The sequence below is a fragment of the Tachysurus fulvidraco genome, chromosome 13, assembly GCF_022655615.1.
Source record: "Tachysurus fulvidraco isolate hzauxx_2018 chromosome 13, HZAU_PFXX_2.0, whole genome shotgun sequence".
Taxonomy (NCBI): domain Eukaryota; kingdom Metazoa; phylum Chordata; class Actinopteri; order Siluriformes; family Bagridae; genus Tachysurus; species Tachysurus fulvidraco.
Window position 1 is genome coordinate 12,626,248 of NC_062530.1, and position 15,646 is coordinate 12,641,893.

General features: G+C 39.7%; 1 protein-coding gene across 1 annotated transcript in view; it reads right to left on the reverse strand.

Moving 5' to 3' along the window:
• Nucleotides 1-15,646, reverse strand: part of reln (reelin) — a 447,239-nt gene that overhangs the window by 218,725 nt on the left and 212,868 nt on the right. The window contains exons 16-18 of the mRNA XM_047822245.1: nt 12,505-12,614; nt 9,256-9,322; nt 8,857-9,090 (exon numbers count right to left, since the gene is read on the reverse strand). Of these exons, the coding sequence (XP_047678201.1) occupies nt 8,857-9,090; nt 9,256-9,322; nt 12,505-12,614 (411 nt within the window). The remainder of the gene's footprint in view (nt 1-8,856; nt 9,091-9,255; nt 9,323-12,504; nt 12,615-15,646) is intronic.

Consider the following 15,646-nt stretch of genomic DNA (forward strand, 5'->3'; position numbering starts at 1 on the left):
CCACAGTCTGCAAACCTGAGTGGCTTGCGAGGGTGGTAAGCCAACAGAATCCAGACATCCCAGTTCACCAAACACTCAATGCCAATGAACCCTCCAGATCTACTCCTTTACCTAAGAAAAGCTATTCATAAAAAGCTAGACTAAACACGTGTTTTTAGACTTAAATACTGAGACTGTGTCCGAGTCCCAAACACTAATTGGAAGGCTGTTCCATAACTGTGGAGCTCTTTGAGAAAAATCTCTGCCCCCTGCCTTTTTTTTTGTAGCGCGAGACTGCTAAGTGTTTTATAGGTTAATACTATTTTATAATCAAAGTGAAACTTCACTGGAAGCCAATGCAATGAGGATAAGATAGGGTTAATATGTTCATATCTCCCGGTTCTAGTTAGGACTCTAGCTGCTGCTTTCTGGACTAACTGGGGCTTGTTAATTCTAATACTGGAACATCCAGACAGTAAAGCATTACAATAATCCAACCTAGAGGTAACAAATGCATGAACTAGTGTTTCTGCCAGTGTTGTATGAAGTACTAGAAAGCAATACTTGAGTAAAAGTACAAGTATCGTACCAGAAAAAGACTTTGGTTGAGGTGAAAGTAACCTTTTAGAATATTACTCAAGTAAAAGTCTTAAAGTATCTGATATATACTGTACTTAAGTATCAAAAGTAATTTTCTGATATTTAATGTACTTAAGTATTTGAAGTAAAAGTAAAAAGTACAATTTCAGTGATTTTCAGTAGGCAGGGGCAGTTCTAGGATTTCATCTTTAGGGATTTTAGCCTTCAGTGAGAATTTATAACAAGAATAGTTTTATATTATATATTATATGACTACATAGTAAGTCAAAAGTTATGGTAATATTAAATGGCAAAAGTGGACACCAAAATTTTATGCATGATGCCAGTCTTGAATCAAATCAGTTCATATATGTGTGCATTCTCTACAAACAGTGTGACCAATGAATGCAGTTATTAATAAAAAAATATTCATAAGACAAAAACCAAATCAATAAATGTTATTTTTATTTAGTGACCCGAGGTAGTTCGGATAAGCGGTAGAAAATGAGTGAGTGAGTGAGTGAGTGAGTGAATGGATTATTTGCATTAATATTTTGTTTGTGCTATCAACTCAAAATAAGAATAGTGAAATTTCACTGCTTTTGGTTGCCCTATTTGCAGCTTTCAGCCAATTAACGTTATAGATAAATGCCTCCAGCTCTGACTGCGCGTGCATGCTGCATGTGCCTGTGCTTCTCTGTAGAGCATGCAGAGTGTGCGTAATGCAATCTAGGAGTGATTCGCCAAACCTCCCTTATTGCAGTCACACACATTTCTTCTGATTTTATTTCGTAGTAACGAGTAACCAAGATGCTTAGTGGAAATATAACGGAGTAAAAGTATACATTTTGTCTAGGAAATGTAGTGGAGTAAAAGTGAAAGTTGACAATTTTTAAATAGCGAAGTAAAGTACAGATACGTGAAATTTCAGTAACGAAGTATTTGTACTCTGTTACATTACAACACTGGTTTCTGCATCATGTAATGACAATGATATTTCTTATCTTAGCAATATTTCTGAGATGAAAGAGGGCTACTCTTGTGGAATTATTTATCTGAGATTCAAATAAGAGACCAGTATCCATAATCACACTGAGGTCTTTTACTGCTGCACATGATGTAATAAAATGACCATCCATTGTTACTCTGTAATCAGAAAGCTTACTTCTGGCTGCCTGTGGACCTAGTAAAAGCACTTCTGTCTTGTCAGTTAAGCAGGAGGAAGTTAGTAAGGCTAATGTCCTTCAAACAATCTTCAATCTTATTAAGCTGGAGACACACACCTGACTGGAAGCCAATACCATGATTATGAATGATTGCACCAAGGGGCAGCACATATAGGGAGAAAATGAATGGGCCTAAAAGAGAACCTTGCAGAACACCGAACATTATCTTTGTTTGTTTAGAGTGGTCACCATTTAGATCAACGAACTGATATCGATCTGTCAAACAAGACCCGATTCAGAAGAGAGATGTCCCTTAACCCCAACAATATGTTCTAGCCTATCAAGTAGTATAGAATGGTCAATGGTATCAGAAGCTGCACTAAGATCAAGTAATACTAGCAAGAGTCACAACCCTGATCAGAGGCCAGTAACAGGTAATTTACAACTTTAACCAGTGCTGTCTCTGTGCTATGATGAGGCCTAAATCCTGACTGAAACATTTCATTAATATTAATCCTATCTAGGTATGAGCATAACTGCTGAGCTACAACCTTTTCTAGGATCTTGGAGGTTTGATAAAAAGGAGGTTTGACTGGCCTATAGTTGGATAGCTGGGTTGGGTCAAGGTCAGGATTATTTATCAAAGGTTTGATAACTTCTAGCTTAAAAGATTTCAGCACATAGCCAGTGCTAAGGGAAGAATTTATTATCTTTAGAATGGGTTGGATAACTACTGGTAGTATCTGTTTAAAGAAACACTTGGGTAATGGATCCAATATGCAGGTTGCTAATTTTGAAGAGGAAATCAGGGAAATAAGTCAGTCTCTTGTATGGGATTAAAATGGTCTATATACTGATCAAAAACAAAAATATTATCTATGGCATTATCTATCAAGTTGTTTGGTATAATGGTCTGAATTTTATGCTTGATGTTATCAATTTTTCAATTGAAATAATTCATGTCATTACTTCTACAAATAGATGGTGTGTGCTGTTTGACAGTGTTTTTATTCCTAGTTAATTTTGCTACAGTATTAAATAAAAATTTAGGATTATTTTTATGTTCAATAAGGCTAGAGAGATACACCAATCTAGCAGCACAAAGATTTTTTTTAGTAGCTATGAAGGCTTTCCGTCCATGCTAAACGAAATACTGATAATTTAGTTTGATGACATTTATGTTCTAATTTCCTAGCAGATTGTTGTCGTTGTACCAGGGTGCAAGTTGTTTCTTTCTGATTCCCTCATTTCCTTTCAAGTCCAGCTACAATATCAAGGGTGTAGTGAAACACTGAATCTAAATGGTCAGTCACCTGATCAAGTTCTGTCGGTGAGATGGCGATCCATTCATGGATGATAATTCTAGAAGACTGTTGGTAAATCTCTCTGCAGTAGTGAATGTAAATGCATGTTTAACACGGTGATGTGGCAATTCGCAAATACCGTGCCCGAAATGCAATTTAAATGAAATGATATAGTGCTCAGTAATAGCTTCTGATTGAGACACTGTGACTATATTTTCTATATTTAATCTGAGGGTTAGAACGAGATCAAGAGTGTGACCTCCATTATGATTGGGTTCTATTACATTCTGGTTAACCCCTACTAAAGATGGAAACAACAAACTAGGTTTGCAATGAAATCTGCAAATTCACAGAGGAATTCGGTCTGGGAGGTCTGAAATTACAATAAGAGCAACTGACTCAGTAGACTTATTTTTTTGTGGCTACATACACTCACCGGCCACTTTATTAGGTACACCTGTCCAACTGCTCGTTAACACAAATTTCTAATCAGCCAATCACATGGCAGCAACTCGATGCATTTAGGCATGTAGACATGGTCAAGACAATCTGCTGCAGCTCAAACCGAGCATCAGAATGGGGAAGAGGGTAATTTAAGTGACTTTGAACGTGGCATGGTTGTTGGTGCCAGACGGGCTTGTCTGAGCATTTCAGAAACTGCTGATCTACTGGGATTTTCACACACAACCATCTCTAGGGTTTACAGAGAATGGTCTGAAAAAGAGAAAATATCCAGTGAGTGGCAGTTCTGTGGGCACAAATACCTTGTTGATGCCAGAGGTCAGAGGAGAATGGCCAGACTGGTTCGAGCTGGTAGAAAGGCAACAGTAACTCAAATAACCGTTACAACCGAGGTATGCAGAAGAGCATCTCTGAACGCACAATACGTCAAACCTTGAGGTGGATGGGCAGCATCCACCTCAGCTGAAGATACAGCAGCTGAAGACCACACCAGGTGCCACTCCTGACAGCTAAGAACAGGAAACTGAGGCTACAATTCACACAGGCTCACCAAAATTGGACAATAGAAGATTGGAAAAATGTTTCCTGGTCTGATGAGTCTCGATTTCTGCTGCAACATTCGGATGGTAGGGTCAGAATTTGGCATCAACAACATGAAAGCATGGATCCATCCTGCCTTGTATCAACGGTTCCTGCCTTGTATCAACGGTTCAGGCTGCTGGTGGTGGTGTAATGGTGTGGGGGATATTTTCTGGCCCATTAGTACCAATTGAGCATCGTGTCAATGCCACAGCCTACCTGAGTATTGTTGCTGACCATGTCCATCCCTTTTATGACCACAGTGTACCCATCTTCTGTCATAAAGTGCGAATCATCTCAGACTGGTTTCTTGAACATGACAATGAGTTCACTGTACTCAAATGGCCTCCACAGTCACCAGATCTCAGCAGAGCACCTTTGGGATGTGGTCGAACAGGAGAGTCACATCATGGATGTGCAGCCGAAAAATCTGCGTGATGCTATCATGTCAATATGGACCAAAATCTCTGAGGAATGTTTACAGTACCATGTTGAATCTATGCCACGAAGGATTAAGGCAGTTCTGAAGGCAAAAGGGGGTCCAACCCGGTACTAATAAGGTGTACCTAATAAAGTGGCTGGTGACTGTATATGTTAGTATAAAATACTTCAAATGAGTTAAACATTTGTCCAGATTTATGCCTGACATCGAGCTTATCATCATGAATAACTGCGACACCTCCTCCCCTGCCTGTTAGGTGTGGCTGATGTATATAACTATAACCGGATGGACAAGCTTCGTTAAATGCAACAAACTCATTTGGTTTGATCCATGTTTCTGTTAAACCCAGAACACTAAACTTCTGATCAGTAATCATTTCATTAGCCATGAGCTTTAGATGCAAGAGATCTTAAATTATATTTGAATTAAATAAATTAAATTAATTAAATTTATAAATTAAATATTATGATATTTAACAGTCCTAGCTTAAGATCGAAGGTGTTGGCTGTGCATTCACTATGATTTAATTTAATGCTAATAAAGTTACTAAAACAAATGTACTGAGTATTTATTGTTTTTTATTTAGCTCGGGAAACAGACACAGTCTCAATATCGTGAACCCTGGGTGACGACTCAATGCAGCTAGCAGATGGTCGGATTAGCCTGCTTGTCTGCTGCCTGGCCCTGGCTCAGGATTGTTACTGATTAATTTGGCCTGTTCGTAAACTATGTGCTATGGTGCAAGAAATGAGAGCAGCACCTTCCCATGTGGGATGGACACCGTGCTGTCCTAACAGGCCAGCCTTGCCCTCAAAAGTGAAGAAGCCTGCATTGTTTTCGGAGCACCACCTGGACATCCAGCATTTCAGCGACCATATCCTGCTTTAAACTACATCGCTACGTCGCATTGGGATGGGGCAAAACAAGTGTCTCCCAAAGAAAAGGAATTTTGGTACACTAATCGTTGCAGAATTGTTTTAATTCAGCCACATTGGAGGGTTTTCGAGCATGAACCTCTTTTATAAGGTCATGCCACAGCATCTCAATAGGATTCAGGTCAGGACATTGACTAGGCCGCTCCAAAGTCTTCATTTTGTTTTTCTTCAGCCATTCAGAGGTGGACTTGCTGGTGGACTTGCATTGTCCTGCTGCAGAACCCAAGTTTCTTCAGCTTGAGGTCATGAACAGATGGCCACACATTGTACTACATTTTTTGGTAGACAGCAGAATTCATGGTTCCATTTATCACAAGAAGTCATCCAGGTCCTGAAGCAGCAAAACAGCCCCAGATCTTCACACTACCACCACCATATTTTACCGTTGGTATGATGTTCTTTTTCTGAAATGCTGTGTTACTTTCATGCCAGATGTAATGGGACACACACCTTCTCATCAGTCCACAGAGCATTTTCCCAAATTCTTGGGGATCATCAAGATGTTTTCTGGCAAATCTGAGATAAGCATTTATGTTGTTTTTGCTCAAGAGTGGTTTTAAACTTGGAACTCTGCCATGCAGGCCATTTTTGCTCAGTCAATTTCTTATGATGGAGTCATGAAAACTGACCTTAACTGAGGCCTTTTCCACACATTAGTTTCTGAATTTCTTTGGATCTCAGCATGATGTGTAGCTTTTGAAATCTTTTGGTCTATATCACATTTTCAGTCATGTCTTATTTAAGTGATTTCTTGATTGCAAACAGGTGTGGCAGTAATCAGGTCCAGCTGTGGTTAGAGAAATATAACTCAGGTGTGATAAACCACAGTTAACATTTTTTCATACAGGGCCATGTGGGTTTGGATTTTGTTTTCCCTTAATAAACAAACCTTCATTTAAAAACTGTGTGTTGCGTTTACTTATGTTATCTTTGACTAATATTTAAATTTGTTTGATGATCCAAAACATTAAAGTGTGAAAAATAAATCAGGAAATGGGGCCAACACTATTTCATGACTGGGTCAGGGAAGCTCCAAAACTGCAGCTCTTGTGGGGTGTTCCCAGTCTGCAGTGGTAATTTTATATTAAAAGTGGTCCAAGGAAGGAGCAGTGGTGAACCAGTGACAGGGTTATGGACAGCCAAAGTTCAGTGATGCAAGTGGAGAGTGAAGGCTTGAGCTGGCTACTGTAGCTAAAATTGCTGGAGATAATGCTGTCAATACTGGATAAATTTAAATTGCTTTGAAAGACTTGTCAGAGACTTCATCACTGCATCACTACTAGACACTGGATCCAATACAGTTTGCGTACCGCCAGAACCGCTCTACTGAGGATGCCATTGCTCATCTTCTCCACACTACAATGAGCCACCTGGACTGCAGAAAAGGGAATTATGCAAAAATGTTGTTTGCAGACTACAGTTCAGTGTTTCCATAATTCCCTCCATGCTCACCTCTAAGTTGGAGGTCCTGGGACTCAGCCTGCCACTGTGTAAATGGATCTCGAACTTCCTGACAGACAGACCACAAACCGTATGGGTGGGCAAACACACATCGTCCACCCTCACCCTCAGCACTGGAGCTCCCCAGTGCTGTTCTGAGCCCCCTGCTGTACTCACTGTACACACATGACTGTGTGGCCACTTCCAACACTGTAGTGGTGGACCTGATCTCCAACAACGACGAGATGGCCTATCTACAGTAGACTAAAAACCTGGAGAGATGGTGCCAGGGGAACAATCTTCTCCTGAATGTCAGCAAGACTAAGGAGTTGATAGTGGACTTCAGCACAAAGCAGGAGATGTCATACCAACTGCTAAACATCAAGGGTCAAAAACACTGGGACCCATGTGGAGAGAAAGGACGGTTTCTGGTACCTAGGTGTCCACATCACACAGGACCTGTCTTGGTCCTGTCACATCAACACCCTGGTGAAGAAGGCCAGGCAGTTGTCTGTCAGCATCTGATACGCTTAGGGGACTTCAAACTACCCTCTCAGGTGCTAAAAACTTTCTACACCTGCACCATTGAGAGAGTCCTGATGGATAGCCTCACTTTCTGGTTCGGGAACAGCACCATGCAGGACAGGTGAGCCCTCCAGTGGGTGGGGCAGTCAGCTGAACGTACCATTCACACCGAGCTCCCTGACCTGCAGGACATCTACAGCATGCAGTGCCGGACCAGGGCCAGGAAGATTGTAAAGGATCTCAGCCATCCCAACAATTAGCTCTTTTCTTAGTTGTGTTCAGGGAGATGTTTCTGATCCTTAAAAGCAAACACAGAGAGAATGAGGAGAAGCTTCTTCCCGCAGGTGATTCCGAGTTTAAACCAGAAAACACCCAGGATCTCGTACTGGACCTCTCCCTCCATCTTCACTGTATCTCTGCACACCTTTTTTGCACTATGACACTTTAACTCTGGACTGTCACTTTAACTCTAGAGTCTCGCACTTTATACACTCTATACGCAGCATACTACACATAGACACTTTAAGGACAATCATTAAAAACCATATGCATTTATGTATATGTTTATGTATATGTATATACATTATTATTTCAAATATATTTTTCATATTTTCATATTTTATATAGTTCTTATACATAGATTATACTTTTTATTTATCTATCTCCTTTTGGTTTAGGTTTTATTTTTTATCCCTAATTGCATTCCTTTTATGCTTAAATACTGGATAGATGCAAAAAGCATTTCACTGCATGTTTCCATTCACTGAATGGAAAACGGTGGTTTGGTCTGAGGAATGATGCTTTCTATTACATCACATGGATGATCTGGTGTGTGTGCTTCATTCACCTGGGGAACACATGGCAACAAGATGCACTTTGGGAAGAAGATAAGCAAGTGGGGGCAGTGTGATGCTTTCGGCAATGTTCTTATTGGAAACCTTGGGTCCTGCCATCCATGTGGATGTTACATTGACATGTATTATGTAAGGAAACATTGTACACACTTTCCTTGAAATAGTGTTCCCTGATGGCCAAGGCCACAAAGCAGAAATGTTTCAGGTGTTGTTTTGACCTCCAAATTCCCCTGATATAATTCCATTCAAGCATGTGTTGAACAAACATGTCTGAGACCCCACCTCACAACTTACATGACTTAAAGGACCTGCTCCTAACATCTTAGCTAACAACAAATGGCTTAGGGCTGTTTTGGCAGCAAGAGGGGGACCAAAACGATAATAATAAGGTGGTCATAGTTTTATGCCTGATTGGTGTATATACCAACAAAATATCTCCAGTGGGTTACTACTTAGAAGGTTGTCTTTTCATATCTCTGAACTGGAAGTCTGTCACTGTTCTTACTTAATGCAATAAATGCTATCTAACTTATTTTATTTCGGTACAGAATTCAGACAAATTTAGAAGTGTGTATGTGTGTATGGGTCTACCTGGCCTGAGAGCCATCAAGTGGAGCAGTAACCAAATGTCTCCTGCTGTCTTTATTGAAAACCAAGGCCTTCCCACTGGCTAAAACCCCACAAGCAAAGCTGACCTCTGCCCCATGCAGAGAGGAGAAGCTGTGGTAAGATGAGAGTCTTGGATTTGAAAATCCCTCTGACAGAAATGCAGGAAAGTTCTGAGTCGTTAGCTCACAAGATTGCCCACTGAAACCCGGGTCACACCTAAGAGAGAATAGTAAAAACAGGAAGGACCACTATTATTAAAATATTTATGTAATAATAAACCCATATGCCCCATGTAAAGACTGTGCAACACAAAACAGCTTTCCACCAACAAAAGCCAGTATTGTTTGAAGACATCAACATATTTGCATGGAGGTTGCATACTTGCATCCACTGCGTGAGCATTGTCCTCTCCCCGAGCAAAAACGCAGACAGGCTGGCCCGATATATACTGCAAAGTATAGAGAAACAGAGAGAAAAAGAAAGTAATACACAGAAATGTAATTTTATGTTTATCCTGACTGCTTAACATAATTTTAACAGCATTATCCTGACCAGTCATTTAATGATTTTTGTTTTCTTTACTGCCTTAATGCTTTATACAGCATTATCAGTATATAATTCTACAAAGACCTGTAGCCCAAGTTTTTGTGATGTAAAAAATGAAACCAAGTGTTACAGGGGTCCAGTAAATATTTTATTATATCTTTTCATGTAAAAACACTGAAAAAAAGACACTTTGCTACAATGTAAAGTAATGAGTGTACAGCTTGAATAACAGTGTAAATTTGCTGTCCCCACATAATAAGTTGACACACAGGAATTTAGTTTCTAAACCGCTGGTCACAATTATGCTTATGGAAATGTCAGAGGCAGGATTCCATCTGAGGAGGTTATGGTCCCGATTTTGAATGTCCAAAGCACTACCATTACACTATGCAAATATGAAAGCAAAATGCTAGGAAGAAGCTCACAGAAGCGGGTTGGAATACATTACTCGGGTAGTCTCTGTGACTGGCTTTATGATTGTTCTTCCATGACCATAGCCTTAGCAGTTGACCAAATACTAGATGCTCCCCTTGCGTCGTTGGGAGTACAGAATCTGCTGTACTGTAAAAGTCGAGGCTATGTTGGTGAGATAGGGTGAGGGTGGGGTCTGGTCGTTAGGAGGCATTAAGGGGTTACAAAGAACTGGCTTCAGTCTAGAGACATGGAACGTGGGGTTGATTTTCATAAACCAGGAAAACTGCAGGTGGTATGGCATGGGATTTTTCCAACCGCAAGGTATTAAAGGGTCCGATATACTGTGGTGCCAATTTCTTGGACTCCGCTTGCAAATGCAAATCTTTGGTTGCCAGCCAGAATCCCTGACTTGAGCAGAATGTAGGTTCCTATTGCAGTTAGCCATGCAGGTGCTCCTCTGCATAGCTGTCTGGAGGGCCATTTTAGACCACAGCTGGGACCCCTAGATCCCTCTCCTCCCTCTGGGGGAGTAGCTGAATTGGCACTCACAAGGTTACCAAGATGAATGTGGATCAATGATAGCGGCACAGCAAAAGCACAATATGGCTGGTTTGGCAAGTGCATTGATGAACTGTCTGTCTCCAAGATCATTGCCCCACGCTCCAACTAAAAACCATGGATAACTGCTAAAGTGCATGTGCTGCTAAAGACTAGAGACCTAGACTTCAGAACAAGGATCAGGGTGACCCTTAGAACAGCAAGAGTCAAACTGTTTTGAGCCATCAGAGAAGCAATGCGCACATGCCCAGACAATCCACAGTCACTTCCAGGACAGCGGAGATACGTGGTGCATGGGCATACAGGCAATCAGGAACTACAAGACAGCTTCACCTGCCTGTGATGGTGTTGCCTCCCTCACAGATCCTCTGAACGACTTCTACACTCAGTTTGAAGTGCAGAACAAGTAGTAGTAGCAGCAAGGAAGAGCAGCAAGGAAGACCATCCCTCCCCCAATGATCAGGTACTCTGTTTATCCATGGCTAACGTGAGGAGAACACCATGCAGAGTTAACCCACGAAAGGCTGATGGACCAGACAACTTTCCTCGTAGGGTGCTCAGGGAATGTGCAAAACAGCTAACAGATGTATTCATTGACATCTTCCACATTTCCCTGAGCAGTGCTGTTGTTCCTACATGCCTCAAGACATTCCTCATGCCTCATGAGGCACATTAAGACCCAGTTACCGCCCTCACTGTACCCGCTACAGTTTACGTATAATCTAAACTGCCCCACGGACAATGCCATTGGCCCTTCATTTAGATCTCACCCAATTGGACAATAAAACACTTACATATGAATGCTGTTCATAGACTTTAGTTCAGCATTCAACACAACCATCCATCAATACCTGATTGAGAAGCTGAGCCTGCTGGGACTAAACATCTCCCTCTGCAACTGGGTCCTGGACTTCCTGACTGGGAGACCTCAGTCAGTCCAGATCGGGAACATGCGGAGGAGGTTAGGGCCCTTGTCCCAAATGAAAGAGGCAACCATGGAGTGGTCACCTAAGTGGCACTACCAAATGGCTTTAGCCAGGCCAATGCCTTAACTGTTAGAAGAGTGATCATGTATTCTATTAAGGAAACTGAAAGGCTTCCAAAAAAAAAAAAAAAAAAAACGAGCATTGCATGATAAAGGAATTGCATATGACAATTTACCTCCCTACATACATTTCTTCACTTATTTAATGGTGACAAATTTAAATTAAGCATTTACATTTACATTTACGGCATTTAGCAGACACCCTTATCCAGAGTGACTTACAACTGAGCAACTGAGGGTTAAGGGCCTTGCTCAGGGGCCCAGTAGTGGCAGCTTGGTGGACCTGGGGTTCGAACCCATGACCTTCCGATCAGTAGCCCAACACCTTAACCACTGAGCTACCACATCCCACATCCCACAAGCACACTCTGGTACAAAAATAAACAGAATCAGCACAAACAGAAGAAAGTTTTTTTTTTCACTGAAACATTTAAATTAGATTTTCACCTGAATTTTGTTTACTGCTATTTCACATTAAAAGTAGAAAAAACTGGCTAATAAATATTGTGTTTTATTGTTTACATCACAAATACTTGTCATTGTAACAGGGATGTGTAGATGCATTTTATCCACTAGAAACTGAATGCAGGACTGCTTTGGTAAGAAGTTTTAGGCAAATGTGAAGATGTGTACACTTGCACAAATTATTAGATTTTGTATGAACAAACATATATATGTAATTAGCTATGTTCAGTGTAGAAAAACTTTTATACTTGCTAAGTGTGGCCCAACCACTTATTAGGTTTAAGGGACAAGCACTTTTTCACATAGGGCAATGTGGGTTTGGATTTTGATTTCCCTTAATAATAAAAACCTTCATGTAAAAACTGCATGTTATGTTTACTTGTGTTATCTTTGACTAATATTTAAATTTGTCTGATCTGAAACATTAAAGTGCAAAAAAAAATAAAAAATCAGGAAGGGGTCCGACCCAACTTTTTCACAGCACTGTGTGTGTATAATGTGCATGTGTGTGTTTGTGTGTATGCATGTGCATGTTTTAGCATCTTAGCATTGCATTTTAAAATAACAAGATTATTGATATTTAATAAGAATGTGTCCCTCACCATTGTCGATGGCCCAAATATTGCCAATTCCATTTCCAGTCTGTATCCAACGAAACTGAGTGCTCTCTGTGAGGGCAGCATTGGGAAGAGGGATGGAAATCCTTGTCCATCTACACACATTTACAAATTTACAAATAAAAGTTAAGTAGTTGCTAACTAGCAAACATTTACATTATACATTTCTATGACAACTTTATCTACTGCATTACTATTGTACTACTGAATTACTATTTAACAACCAATAAAAGTGTGTTATAATTCACCCATAAACCACATTTAACTATAAGAAACATAGAGGCACTTAGAGAATTAAACATAGAGACAAATAGACAGGGACGATTATCTAGTCTGAAATTGAACAAAGCAGATTGACCATGTGGCATTGATCTAAAAAAATTAGATTAACAAATACACAAGACATTAGAAAAAAGATTCAATTAGCATAGGTTATTTAAGTGTACAGTAGGTTATTTCTCTAACAATTGGACTCAAGGTTCTATACACCAGTTGGAGACAAATTAGACCCTATCAATTGCTATAACATTAGTTGGAACCGTAACCACTAGAAGGTTTTCTGTAAAATTATTTATGGAAGAATGATTAATATATAAAACATATATTAAAAGGTCAGAGTAGATCACACTGAAACATGGTACCATTGATCAAATTAAGACCAATGGAAACTCAGTTTGGCAGTAAAATGCTTTCTTCAGGAGACTATTATTTTATATGCCAAACTGATTTTAGATCCACCAGCCTCATTCTACAAAATTCAAAATTCCTCCTGTATGCACAGGACCTGCCCTTTTAAGATCCACAGTATACAGCAAACTCTCAATCTTCTGCAGCAGTCTTTGGCCATGAGACTAAACTCCAAAAAGACACTTTACCTTTCTGCCATCCATCAGAAGGTACAGGAACATCTACACTACTACAGGCTGCCTCTGATTGCTCACTGAATGCTAGTTAAAACACCTAAAAAATTATGACTAAATATACACTTGCTGAATACTAAAGAGATTTTGTGTCTGTTTATTTATTGTCCTAAACCTGAAGATGTCAGTTGGAAATTTAATTCCTGTGGTTAGTGAACCTAAAGACAATGGATGCAGAACATTCTATACAATTGCCATGCAATAAAGTCAGAGACAGATGCAAATGCAGTTTTTTGTTTTATTTTTGTTTTTTTAATAAAAACTGTTAAACAAATCCAAATAGCATAGCAAACTCTTCAGCAGGAACAGGCAAGATGCCAGTCAATCAGTAAACAACAACTCCAGGCAAAATCCAAAAAGAAATCTGATGTGAGGGCTAGCTCAAAAACCTGAGTAGTAAGCACATATACAAAAAGGCTTTTTAAGTCAGGCAAGCATACCCTGAGCATTACTTTTACATTTACGTGCTGTAAAGTGAGGTGCTCAAGAATGGTATTAATGATTATAGTTTGAGATGGCATTGGATGAAGGTCACAGTGTTTTCTGGGATGTGAATTTCTTGGTGAATTCTGGTGTTAGCATGACAGTGTGCCATGCTTCCCCAAAAGAGCTCGTTGATAGAGCTGAACATTGACAAGGATCTGGTTGATCAGGGTGATTTGTGTATAATGGTGGAAGTTCTGATGGATCACATGGATGATGGGCTTGATCTGTGAAATACAACTGTGACAGGTGACTGATTTAATTTTGTAGAGGCCAATGCATCATATCATGAGCTTCTTACATCTCTAAGTATTTATCAGATATTAGGTGGAGAGCCATAAACAGATGCCTGCCTGAAACTGTGAGGTTTCTTTTCAGTGTTTGTCAGCAAATTTCTCATTGAGGTGAGCCAGTTGTTCTCACTTCCCCACACTTGCTCACTTTCCCTAAATCATTTATCTACTAATGGTACCTCTGCGGGATTAATTTCCAAAAGGAAGAGGTGTTTGGTAACCAAGAACACATTGGAAAAGTGTCAATTGTGTGGCTGAGTGGCATAGAGATTTCTGCACATACCATCCTCTATGGATGAAACTAGAGCCAATCTTTTTGGTTCACTGAACAGAAGGCTTGCATAAAACCCCCAATCTCTTGAATAGCTCGTTCTACTTGGGTGGTTGCTGGATATAAGTCTAAGTTAACATAGGGTTTCCATTAAGTTATGGCTAACACTTGTGGAGAATTGGGCGCCAATTCCAAAAATAACAAAACACTTGGATAAATAGCAGTTCAGTTTTGAAGGAAACTAGCAGGGTATGCAAAGGAACAAGACACAGGGACTTAGAGAATCTGTCAATGCCAACCATAATTACTCTCTTGCCTTCAGATTGCCTATGTAAGACCAAGGATATTGAGTTGTGGGTAATGGCATGTGTGTGGAAGTATGCAATTTACCACTGCTTGAGCACACGCAGTACATAATGCAATGGAGTTGAAAGTTTATACCTTTGGCATTTATACATTTGTGTACTGAAGGCTCTTTGGTCCCTGATCATGAACAGATTGGCCACTCCTTACAGCCATTGATGAAACATTTTCAGTGCAAGTTTTACTTCCAGCAATTCCTGCCTAATTTCCTTTGTTGTCGTTAATTTCTGATTGGGAAGTTTCTTAGAGGAAAAGCGTACTGGTTGGAGTTTGGGTCCTTCTCTAAATTTTGTTCAAGGCCTAGAGTTAAAGTCACATTTGCGAGCAAACTCTTCCCTACATTGGCCGTACAGTGGAAACCTTCAAGCCCGTCTAAACCCTGTTGGTTAGGACATACTTAACCTCATGTAGTTTTCCTCACATAGTAGTAACCTCACATATCTCACACTTACTTATCACTTGACTGTGATGTTTTATTTCATGGAAATTAATGGATAGACATTTTTCTATTCTGTTCTATTCATTTTGTTTATGTTTTAAACAATATCAACTAAAATAATTTGGATATTTTGGTTTGTGTATAACAAGCAGTAATCAGTAATTTATGTTTTGCATGCAGTTATATATATCATGTACAGTATATTATACAAACCACATGCATTTAAGTGTCATCATGGTTGTAAAACAGAAATCTGTATACATTTTGGGATAGGATATATTGTAGAAGGCTGTTGACAAATTATATTTTTATATGAGTATAGATTGTAGTGGAAATTTTAAATATCATTATGGTTTTT